Here is a 12,406-nt window from a genome sequence, read left to right as displayed (position 1 = left end):
AGGTGTATAACATAGTGGTTCAGTATTTTTATAGATTACACTCTAAAGTTATTATAATATATTGACTATATTTCCTGTGCTGTGCAATATATCCTTGGAGCTTATTTATTTTATAGTAGTAGTTTGTACCGTATCTTGCTCCTCCCCTCCTCTCTCCCCACTGATAACTGGTTATCAGTGAGTCTGTTTCTGTTTTGTTGTATTCATTTGTTTTACTTTTCAGATTCCACATGTAAGTGATAACATACTCTGTTTGTCTTTCTCTGACTTATTTCAGTGCTCACTTTCTTCATATCAATTTTGCTTTTTTCCAGTTTCCTAACACTATTTCACCTTCTCCAATTCTGCTTTAAAATTTTGCTTCCTTAAAAGTTCTGTTTCTCACTCTCCATTTTTCATATTTTCACCATAAGACTAAAGGTCAGATTACCCTTGTTTTTTTTTATTGCTAGCACAATTGTTACATTTTAACTTTTTTTTTACTTGCTAGCTAAGATATTCAAAGTCTTCTAATAGAAAAAAATACAATTGTAAATAGATACATGAGCCTAAAATCACTTTCTGATATATTCAGTGTTTCTTATGATGTCTGTGGTTTTTGTATATAGGAATATAAAATATACAAGATAAAATGAAAAGTGATATTGAATAAGAGAGCCAGGTTTTTAATTTTTCTTAATTTTTGTTTCAGTGTTGGGTGCGTTTATGGAAGGGACAGAATAAAACATCTGTCAGAAGCAGTTTGTATGTAAATTAAAATGGAACTCAAAGGGATTATAAATGTATCTTATACATAACATTTTCTTATTTCATTTATTTTGTTATCGTGCCTTTCAAGATAGCAACTTAGGATGTTTGGAAAAATGATTAGAAAAAACATGTAACTTGGATTAGACTGTAGATAGATGATTTTTTTTAATGAAAACAAAGGTGTGTTTTGTATAAATTATTTCTATCACATGGCTAATCAAAATCTGGGCAGTGCGAGAGCACTGTCCCCTTGGGAAGAAGTGCCTTGGGCCAGGAGTCTGGTTTGACTCAGAGGGCTGTGTTTAGGAAAACAGTGGGTGCAGTGGTTATGGATGCGGCCCAGGGCCTTAGGAAAGCTGTTGGGCTCGGGTCCTCATCTGTAGAAGAGGGATGTGGCAGCAGTGCCCACCTGGAGAGCTTTGTGGGGTGGTGGTGTGAGCAGCTGAGACGGTGCCTAGCACATGGCCAGGGCACTGCCCACATTAGCATCCATCACCATCATATCATCCTGATTTTGCCTTGAAGCTGATGTAAGATTTTGCCCCTAAAATCCTCCCCAGGTCTTGGTTTCCTGTATACTCTGGAGATTCCATTACTCGATGCCCCTCCAGGGAGATGTTTGGGGGATTTCTAGGTGCTTACGTATGTGCAGACTTCTATATCTGGGGTGGGAAGAGTGACAGAAACCTAAGTGATTACTGAGTCTTCCTCAAAAGAATAGCAGCAAGTGGGTTATCGGATGTGCTGTTGGCACACTTAGGCTTCGTATACATAGAGTCAGAACTCTGACACTGGCGAATCTCTGAAAGAAATGAGGGAGATAAACACTTCTGGGATGGAAACTTGGGAAGCCAAGGCTAACAAAAATGCTAGTGATATTTGATCACCATTTTCAGTGTGTCTGTACCTTGCTAATGATGTTAAACTGTGAAGCCTGTGAGATCTTGTGTTGCAGTGTGGTTTGGCCCTAGAGCTCTTGCATGCTAACCCAAAGTAGAAGATTAGCCTGTTTGCATGCAGCCGGATGCTGCCCTGACGAGACAAGCATGTGTGGGAGGTTGACGCGGTCCACCCCCCCGGCTGAGTTCCTCCCCCGTCCTGTCTGTGGCCTCATTCACTGTGGTACGTGATTAATACCTCCATCATCAGTTTCACTAACCCCAATGCTCATTCTTCAGTTTGGCAATCTGCTGAGAAGGGCAGTCCACGGAGTCACCTAAACCTGTGTCTTTCTGATTTCTTTAGACATTAGGTTGAAAAAGCTTGTTGACGAACGGGAATGCTTATTGGAACAGGTAACAATCTTTTTGTTATTTTATGAGTTCTGGAACGGGGCATCTGACACCGCGAACCTTCCCCTTCTGGCTTCATCAGGAAACCCCTGGTACATCGTGCCTGAAAATGATTATCAAGTCAACCAGTGTTCTTAATGTTTTTATCCAAGTAAAACCTCAGAGGTCATATCAGATTGAGAGAGGATGTCCCAAAAATTCAAGGCCATGGTCTGAATTTGGTACACTCTACATTAATTGCTGCTTAAAATAACGATTTATGTAGAAGGCCTCAATGAAGCATTGAGAGGTAAGGGCGTTCCGCAGGCATTCCAACAGCCTTTCTCTCCTACTGGCCCCTGAAAGTCAGTTTTGTAATCTCTCCGTGCTCAGCACCCGTGCCCAGCAAGTATCTCTTTGTTATAGCTGACCCAAGCTGTTTTAACTATAGTTTACCTTCCATGATCTCCTCTACTTCAAGAAATACTACACAGTTGTCCTGTTTGGTCTTTTTCATACACTTTTTTGGTATTATTACAATATTCCACAATCACTTTCTAAGGAAGCTCAATTTCTCTCATTTTCCCTTGTAAGCCTAATCAAAGGTATTTGCCTTGCTTTTTACGAGATTTGAAGATTTCTCTCAAAATCAGGCAAAGCAATAAATGTGGTGGGAGGATTCTCATGAAGTGCCTGTGATCTTTTAAAAACATGTGTCCATGGTAATTCTGTACTTGTTTTCTTAAAGCAGCACGCACCGATGGTTTGTATGTCATTGGGGGTCTGCTCTGCTCCTGTTGGTGTGTCGGGACTTCCAACAAGTCCACAGAGATTGAAGGTTAACAGGACAAGGGCTGGGAGACTCCCCGTTACACAGAAAATTCTACAGTCATGGCTGTTAAGTGCAGTTCCAACTACTCTTATGCGTGTGTCTCTCTCAGAGGGAAGTAGAGGCCAACCCTCTGAAGGTGGCAAACCTACAACCTAATTGGATTCTTTTGGGGACGGTACTTCTGTGCCTGGAAGGCTCCAGTGGCCCTTCCTGACTTTTTAGTGAATAAAGCAAAGGTGAATTGTGTACTGATTTATGAACTTGTAGATAAACACTTGAATTATTTTACGGGAAATCTCCTCCTGAGTTCGAGAGGAATTTCAACCTTAAAAATAACTTTTCTCCCAGAATTACAAAATAATGAATGCCTGATACTGTAAATATAATTCCATTTTCATTCATTATACTATTACTTTCTAAGAAGAGTACTAACGGGCAGGAGGTTTTTCATTTATTCATTTGGGTTTGTTCCTTTATGAAAGGGGAGATTGCCAGTGGATTGTAATGTTTTGCTACAGTTCTCTCCTGCTTCCTTACATAATCCCAGTCTCCCTGAGACCTTAAAGACACACAAAGTAACTGCAAGGCAACATTGGATTGTACTTAGGGGGCGTGGGCTTTTACATTACACGTTGCTTCCTTTCTGATAGGCTCCAGTCTCACTTAAAATAGAGAACATACTTTAACATACTTTACTGGTGGATGTTTTCAGATTAAGAAACTCAAAGGGCAGCTGGAAGAGAGACAGAAGAATATCAGATTAGACAGTCTGCACCCAGAAGATGGTGTCTTACAAAACGGGATGGACGTGCACGTGATGGATCTACAAAGTAAATGTCAATCCTTGTGTAGGGGACTTCCCTGTTGGTACAGTGGTTAAGACTCTGCACTCTCAATGCAGGGGGGCCGGGTTCGATTCCTGGTTGGAGAACTAGATCCCACATGCATGCTGCAACTAAGAGTTCACATGCCACATCTAAGGAGCCTGCCTGCTAGTGCAGGAGGAGAAAAACTATCATGGCAAGGAATGGCCATTGTTCCCTACATCCCCCCAAAAGTCCTTGAGTACAAAAGCATAAAGATGTTTCTTTGTGGGCTAGAACAAGGATGGGCAGGTGGGCAGGGCAAGAATGCTTCTGTCTGAGCCTAAGAAGCAGAACAGGTGCCCCAAAACGTGCACCAGGATACCACCAGATGACACACTGCTAGAAACCATGTTTATTTCACTGAATGCAGGCTTTGGATCTGCTGGTTGTGTGGGGAAATTGGATGGTATTTTTCTGTGCCAACAAACTAGAAAGAGGCAAAAGGGGATAAAAGCATGCCCAGTCTCTCTCCCTCCTTCACTTCCCCCCACCATTTCTTTGTCTTCTTTGCTCAAGGGCGCTCTCCCTGCGAGGACTTGGAGAGAGAGTGCCTCCTGAGTTGTGAGGCCACAGGCCAGGACTTACAGATTTGTGAGACGATTGTAAAGTAAGGGCTTGGTTCCCAGTAACTATTGTTTTAACATTTTAAAAGCCCAAGAGCTTAACAAATTTTCCTTCTCTTTCAACCTTTAGGGGATGCCAACAGACAGATCAGCGACCTCAAATTTAAACTTGCAAAATCTGAGCAAGAGATAACTGCATTAGAACAAAATGTACGTGTGCCCTTCCAAGCAATCACCGGCAGCCTGACTGATGCTTAACTGAAGTTTTATTTGCTAGAAAGAACTCACCCTTGAAAGGCTGAGGATAAAAAGAAGCAGAGAATTTTAGAACCAAAAAAGGTCCTAAGGGGGATAAACAAGGCAGCAAGTCTCCATGTATCTCCTATAAGGAGAGGATGTAGGGAGGGAAAGGTATTACTAGGACCTAGGCTGTTACAGTTGATACTAATCCTTTATAAACAAGGTTAGGGAGTTTTTTGAAAGTTTATTCTTTAAAAAAAAAAAAAAAAAAAAGGTTAATTACAAAACATTTGGTGCAGGGATGTCCTTCTTGCCTGAATTTTCCCTCTTTTCCTCCCAGCCTGGCGGCTCACTCCGGCCCCTAGATTTGGGGCACTCATGCCTCTAGCATGCTCGGCTCTGGGACAAATCGTGTCCTAACCGAAGGGAGAGATAAAAACTTGCCCCCTCCATTGTGGGTATATGTGGTTGGAACTTTTTGGAATTTTTGTACAAGCGAAATTGAGAAGCACATCTAGAAAGTGATGCATGTTTGGAAGCGTGCCTTTGAGGGCAGCACAATTAGAGTCTCTGGCCACAGATGCCACCCCAAAGCCACCTTCGGTCAACTCTATCTCTGAGTCCCTTGCCTCTCTCCTCCCTTTTCTGCTTCCCCACCCCACAACCCCCGGGGGAGATTAGACTGGAGCTGAGGTCCTGCTGGAGCCATTGCCTCGCCAGCCTGGTTCTGAAGAATCAACCCCCAGTGGGGGGAGATGGGGTCAGCCTGGCGGGAACCACACTTGGGTGTCAGTACTGGCTTGCTCATAAATATGAACAAAAAGTTTGTGTGGCCAGAACCTATGGGATATCCCCAAACACTAGATCACATTTATTGTCATGATGTTTGCTCTCAGTTAATTAAACTATACCCTTTGATCTCAAATATAATAAACCAATCAGGGAAAGAAAACAGGCCTATCAATTCACACATATGGTTTTCCCTTTCAGGTCCTAAGGTTAGAAAGTCAGGTATCACGTTATAAATTGGCTGCTGAAAATGCTGAAAAAATAGAAGATGAACTTAAGGCTGAAAAACGGAAACTCCAAAGAGAGGTAAATTTTCTAGGCTATTTCTAGGGAAAGAATGGGTAATGATATTCTAGTTGCGAGAGCAGAGGGAGGATTTACTGCTGACTCTTTCATTGTCACATCTTCCCAAACCACTCTGAAGGGCCTTGCTCACATCATAAAGGAAATTGTAGTTCGGCCAGGTAGTAGCATACGGCCAGAATCACTTGTCAATTGTTTTCTGTGGTGATTGTAACTATTATGCCGCCGTCTTCAGGCGACTGCTGAGAAAGCTGTCACTCTACCTGTTTTTAGGTGATCTTTTTTTCCTCTCTAGCTGCTCTGCAGTTCTTTTTGGTTTTGATTTTCTGCATTTCACTCTAATGTGTTATATGTGGGTTTACTGCTATTTATTCTGCTTGGGATGTGTTGTATTTCTTTGATCTGTGAAGTCTTTTTTCTAAATAAACTTTGGAAAATTTTCAACCACGATCACCTTAAGTACCTCCTCTTCCCCGGACTCTGCTTAGAGGATACCAGCCCTTCTCCGGGACCCTTGGCATGTCTCTACAATCTGTCTTTCCCATTTCCCATCTCCTTACCTTCCAACATTGCATAAAGTACAGTTTTTATAGATCTGCCAGTTTGCCTTCTTTTGTTTTGTAAGATATACTTATTCCTGATAGTTTCTTGTTTACAGTTCCTTTGTTGATTCTATCCTTATTTCTTTAAAGATTTCACACACAGCTGTTCTGTTTTCCACACTGATGACTAAAACATGTTCAGTCTTTGGGGTCTGTTTCTGTTGCTTATTGCTTCTGTTGACTCAAATGGTTTGTCCCATCGAGTGTTTGGTATTTTATGAGGTTATGCTTGCTTTGAATTTATAGGAAAATACTTCAGGCCTGACTTGGGGAAATTTCCACAAAGAGGGCTTCTGCCTCTTCTTCTGCTTCTGCTTCTGCCTCTGCTGGTGAAAGGCAGGGCAGGGGAGTTTAAGCTGTCTCAGGACCCCACCCAGCCTCCTGGAGGATTTTGGATCAGAAGCAGAACCACACTCTGTTCTAATGATCCGTATCTCCACAACCACGTGGCTATGAACCTGCACCTTAGAGGACCTCCACTCTGCCTCACTGCCTGCTGATCCAGGCAGCTCCCTCCTGATGTGGCTTCTGCTGTGATCTGCAGGCTCTGTGGCCCTGGCTCCTGGGTGTGACCATCTTGGCCCCAGACATTCCCACTTTGGTTTCTGGCTGCAGATCCTAGCATCCAGGTGCCCAGGGATGTGGGAATTGCCTCCTCCAGCTGGTCTGGCTGGGCTCCTGTTTGTTTATTTCACCTTCTGTAAGACAATCAGGATCCCCAGGACTGCACCATGTCTGGGGTTTGCTGTTTCAGAGAAGGAAGTTTCCCTAGTTACTCATGAGGCCAGAATCTCGTGCCTTGTGTTACTTTTAAAATTAAGAAGTATATGCATACACACATATAGGTATGTGTGTATTTTTAGGATCTCGGTGGGTCTGGGTTGTAATTATAATTTTCAGTAGGATTGGAATCCAGGCTCACTGCCTTTTGCCTTTGTTTCCAGCTTCGCTCTGCACTGGACAAAACAGAAGAGCTCGAGGTGAGCAACGGCCACTTAGTGAAGCGTCTGGAAAAAATGAAAGCCAACAGGAGTGTCCTCTTGTCCCAACAGTAGAGGCCAGTTCTGAACAGGAAACAGATGGGTGGATGGAGAGCACTGTTTCGTAGGCTGTTCTGTTGCTGTCTGGGAGCGCTGCTTCTTCCCCTGCTTCTGAGAAAACACTCCCGGGGAGCACCCGGCTCAGCCCCCGGAGCCCCAGCAGCCACCAGATGCCTCTGTCTGCAGATCGCGACCCCTGCTGCAGCGGCCGCTCCGAACCTGCAGGCCATTTAATAAGCACACCGGGCCGTGGAGCTCTGTTTCTGACAGTGCAGCAACCTCTTCAGGCCCTTTAAAATGGTGATCAAAGTAAAGATAAAAGTGAGACTTGAGTTTTCTTTTCGTGTGTCTTGCTGAACATTAAGGGGAAATATTTCAGTGTTGGGACTTCCTTTTGTGGCAGAATCTACAATTTGAGCGACTTCAGTAGTATCTCTTAGTCTACGCTTTTCATACACAAAACACTGTGGAACCACAAGCCATTACCAAGCAAAACTCTTTCACTAGAAACAAGGGGATGGTCTAGAAGCAAAAGTGACCTTAAGAAAACTCTTTACAGGCAACAATGAAGCTTTTCTAAGGGATTTTTGCATAAGTTCAATCAAAAGAATACTTTTTTCCAAGGTAATTAGGCAACAGCTTCACTGAAAATGACAGCTTTTCATTCGCATTATTGAATCCTTATATTCGGAATTGAAGTTGTTAACTTCTTTTAAAGAATGTACTATTAGAAAAATTAAAAACTGAAATGTTGAAAGACTTTAGCAATGTGGTTTTTATTTTTTCCCACTGAGAAAGAAGATCTTCATTTAACTTTTTCATACCAATTGTTCTGTCTATTTTGGGTCATCTTTTTATTTTTTTACCATCTCAAATCAATCCATTTTCTTTCCCTGTTTAAAAAAGAAGGTGTATTCACGTGAATAAGAATAGAACACTTATAAGAATCAGCACTCTTAGGATAAAAAGTAAACTGAAGAAGTTACAGACCAGGGTAGAGACAACTCCATTATCTTCAAGGACAAAAGTAGAGGACGTTTGGCTACTTGCTGATTTTCAGTTACTCTTTTGTATACGTTGGGTTTCAGATAAGGCTGGTTCAGCAGGCCAGCTTTTCAGGGTATTAGCAACTGCAAACCAAGATAATATCATCCATAACTATATGTAGTGTGGACAGTTGGACATGAGTTGGGTATATGTTATTAAGAAACATTCCCAACAGAGTGCTAAAGGTCATGAAGGTCTGTCCCTCAGGACTGTCTGGATCTGGGATACGCAAGGCTACATTTCATTGGGTTAGAGAAATTTGGTCTCCTTGTGCGGAGGGTATTTTACAGTTCAGATCTTCTTGAGTATTCCATAGATAAAACTATCCAGTCACTAATCCACACATCAGTGCCACAGAGCTGCTATAGCTGCTGCATATTCAAAAACCAATGTTTTCATGCAGAAACCTACTCTGCATTGATCCCAGGAAAGCTCCAACTCCCCACAGGTTTCTGTATTTACCTAAGATTTGTTAAAACAAATTTTAGGATGATTGGTTTCAAAAGACTTATAAGTTTGAAATTCTACTTAATGAGATTAAGTGTTCCAAGTTGTTTCAAGAATGCAGTGTATTGGTCCCATCCAAAAACAGAAACCACCCAGTAATTTGAACAGGGAAAGTGTAATATAAAGAATAATTGACTTGTAATAGGGGATTAATTACTATGGATGACAGAAGGTCTAAAGAACCCAAAAATGGGACAAACTGGGACTGAGACCTCATTCGAGGGGTTGGGGACACTACCCACTAGGGGGCAGACAAGTTACGTGGTGGCAGAGGGCTGACGCCAGCAGACAAGAAAACCTGGGCCCAGACTGGGAGAAATTTCGGTAGAGGGCAGCACCATTGGGTGACCTGAATGGCTCACCGCAAGTGCCCAGTGACAAAGGAGGAAGGAAGCACACTAGAAGGAACCAGAAAGAGGAGCCCCTGCTTCCTCCAGCGTCCTTCCAGCCAGCAAAAGAGAGATGTTTACTTCTTTGTTTTATCCTTAATGTTCCTTCCACAGCATCTTAATACAAACATGTTTGACCAGTAAAATATCCATCCAGCTCACAAATAACACTAATGATAACAAACACTTATATATCATTTAGACATCCCTAGCAGTTAGGTAGATGCTTTTATATATTTTCACTCATTTGATTTTCATGAAAACCCTAAGGAGGTAGATGCTGTTATTAAATCCATATCACAGTTGAGGAAACCGGAGCCTAGAGAAGTCTCATAGCTGGTGAAGAAGCCACTCTTGCTTGTCTCACCAGTCCTGGGAAGACGGTGTTTCTCAAATCAGTGGCTCTGAAGGAAGTCAAATCTTTAGTCTCTACCTCTCGTACCAGTCCTTACAGACACAGCAAATCCATGTTGCACACACTTCCTCATCCAGAGGAAAATAGAACACAATTTTAAAATTTATTTCCTAGAATAAAACATTTCCTGTGGCTATTGGATATTTGTTACTGGCTTTTTTCATTCCTGTAATCCAGCATTTCTCAACCTCATGCTACTGACATCCAGGGCCAGATCACTCCTGGGTGCCGGGTGTCTGTCCTGGGCATCGCAGGATGTAGAGCAGCATCCCTGGCTATTGAAGGAAAGAATGTCAAAGAATTTGTGGACATACTTTTTAAACCATCACACTATGTATTTGCTGAAAATTTCTCTTAATATTGTCAGCTTTATCTTTAAACATTTTTTACATAACAAAGCATGCTTTTTTTTTTAACTTTTTATTTATTTATTTTTTATAATAAACTGCATATATTTAGAGTGTAAAATTTGGTATCCCAGCCTCCCAATTCGTTCCCTCCCCGCTTTCCCCTTTGGTGTCCATATGTTTGTTCTCTACATCTGTGTCTTTGTTTCTGCCTTGCAAACAGGTTGATTTGTACCATTTTTCTATAGTCCGCATATATGTGTTAATATACGGTATTTGTTTTTCTCTTTCTGACTCACTTCACTCTGTAGGACAGTCCCTAGGTCCATCCATGTCTCTACAAATGTCCCAGTTTCATTGCTTTTTACAGCTGAGTAATATTCCATTGTATATATGTACCACATCTTCTTTATCCATTCATCAGTTGATGGACATTTAGGTTGCTTCCATGTCCTGACTATTGTAAACAGTGCTGCGATGAACATTGGAGTGCATGTATCTTTTTGAATTATGGTGTTCTCTGGGTATATGCCCAGTAGTGGGATTGCTGGGTCATATGGTAGTTCTATTTTTAGTTTTGCAAGGGACCTCCATGCTGTTCTCCATAGTGGCTGTATCAATTTACATTCCCACCAGCAATGCAAGAGCGTTCCTTTTTCTCCACACCCTCTCCAGCATTTACTGTGTGTAGATTTTCTGATGATGCCCATTCTAACTGGTGTGAGGTGATACCTCATTGTAGTTTTGATTTGCATTTCTCTAATAATTAGTGAAAGCATGCTTTCTTTTTGCTCTTCCCAGAAAACTGCAATCAACGTTCATCACGAAATTGACACCACACCTCCTCCCAGTCTCTTTTTTTCTTTACTTTTCAGTCATAGTACTAGCTTCTACATAAGTAGTATGTCTTTGCTTTAAATCTTGTTTGTCCATACTTATTTTAGAATTAGAAAAATAATTTAAGTAAAATTAAAACAAATCGAGGACTTCCCTGGTGGTCCAGTGGTTAAGACTCTGAGCTTCCACTGCAGGGGGCACAGGTTCGATCCCTGGTTGGGGAACTAACATCCCGCATGCTGTGTGGTGCAGCCAAAAATTAAAAAAAAATTTTTTTTAACCTAAGCATTTCAATTTACCAAATATGATTTAATATGTATGAACGTAACTTATGTTATCTGCATGAAATCGAGATATTATAGGAGTCCATAGAAAAAAAGCTTTCAAGTAGAATCAATTTGTTGACACCAAGAAGTTGTGTTCATTTATAATAATAGAAATGACTCCCATGCCTGAGATGCGCATTACAACACAACAGTAAAATCTTACCTGATGCAACAGAGAAAGTGAAATGTAGTCACAAGGCCAGCACAAGCGTGTGGGTTCCTAGTCTGAGTCTGCTGCTCCCAGGTCTGCCTCCAGATGCACTTAAGCATCCCTTTCCATGATGCTCTTCAATATCTTTACCCTTGGTTGGGCGGGTCCCCGCGCCGACCGGAAGCGGAAGTGTCCGCTGGGCCGCGGTGGCGGCCCTGGGCGTGCGCGCGGCGGGGGGGGGGGGGGGGGGGGCGGGAAGGGGTGGTGGTTGGCCGTGGCGCTTGGAGCCTCGGCGAGGGGCTGTGGCTTGGACGGAGACGGACGCTGAAGCCCCTGGCCCTGTGCTGTTCGGCCCCGGGCAGAGCGGGGTAGGGCGGGCTTCGCCGCGAGCGGGGCTCCGGAGCATGTGCAGGAGTTCGCCAGGCGGTGGGAGCGGCTGGGCCCACGCTCCCTCCTTCCCAATGCAGGGATGGGCTCCAAGGCCAAGAAGCGCGCGTGGTGCTGCCTACGCGCCCGGCGCCTCCCACGGTGGAGCAGATCCTGCAGGACGTGCGGGGGGTGCCCACCGAGGACCCCGTCTTCACCGCCCTGGCCCGGGAAGACCCCCCAGGTCCCTCTGGGAGGGCCGAGGACGCCGAGGCCCCGCGGGAGCAGCTCTACCAGCAGAGCCAGGTCTACGTGGCCATGAACCAGCGGCTGCGGCAGGCGGGCGCCCAGCTGGAGCAGAAGCGGAAGGAGCTGCGGAAGGCAGGCCAGGTGGGCCAGGTGGCTCTGCCGGGCGCCGCCTCCTCGGGCTGACCCGGCCCGCTGGAACCTCGGGTCGCCCCTCGACACCTGGCCTGGCACCTCACCTGACACCCGACCCCTGGGTTCCAGCAGCGGGTTCCAGGCTCTCTGTTCCGTGGCCTAGGCCCGCTCTGGCACCCAGAGACCCCAGGGGACACGGCCTGCCGGGGGTGTGGCGGCCTCAGCCGGGCGCGGGCCCTCCCCGAGGGTGGGGTCCGGGTTGTGCACCTGCCCCGCGCCCTGAGGAACCCCGACTGGACTTACTGTGGGGCCCAGTCCCCGAGGGCCGTCCATCCATCCTCCTCCCCCTCCCTCTGGCGACCCTGCTCTACTGACCACCCGTCA

General features: G+C 44.3%; 1 protein-coding gene and 1 pseudogene across 4 annotated transcripts in view; both read left to right on the top strand.

Annotated features, from left to right (window-relative positions):
* The window catches only part of LRRFIP1 (LRR binding FLII interacting protein 1), a 146,415-nt gene extending 138,397 nt beyond the window's left edge, over positions 1-8,018 (top strand). For all 4 annotated transcript variants that reach the window (XM_057744875.1, XM_057744878.1, XM_057744874.1 and 1 more), the window contains 5 exons: positions 1,996-2,045; positions 3,566-3,683; positions 4,413-4,492; positions 5,513-5,617; positions 7,161-8,018. In XM_057744875.1, the coding sequence (XP_057600858.1) occupies positions 1,996-2,045; positions 3,566-3,683; positions 4,413-4,492; positions 5,513-5,617; positions 7,161-7,271 (464 nt within the window). In that variant the 3' untranslated portion in view covers positions 7,272-8,018. The remainder of the gene's footprint in view (positions 1-1,995; positions 2,046-3,565; positions 3,684-4,412; positions 4,493-5,512; positions 5,618-7,160) is intronic.
* Positions 8,019-11,744: 3,726 nt separating this feature from the next.
* Positions 11,745-12,073, top strand: LOC130859178 (UPF0449 protein C19orf25 homolog; annotated as a pseudogene).
* The last annotated feature ends 333 nt before the right edge of the window (positions 12,074-12,406 follow it).

The sequence above is a fragment of the Hippopotamus amphibius genome, chromosome 8 (assembly GCF_030028045.1).
Source record: "Hippopotamus amphibius kiboko isolate mHipAmp2 chromosome 8, mHipAmp2.hap2, whole genome shotgun sequence".
In the NCBI taxonomy this organism is placed as follows: Eukaryota; Metazoa; Chordata; class Mammalia; order Artiodactyla; family Hippopotamidae; genus Hippopotamus; species Hippopotamus amphibius.
Note: the sequence above shows the minus strand (reverse complement) of the source record. Positions and strands in the feature narration are given on the sequence as shown.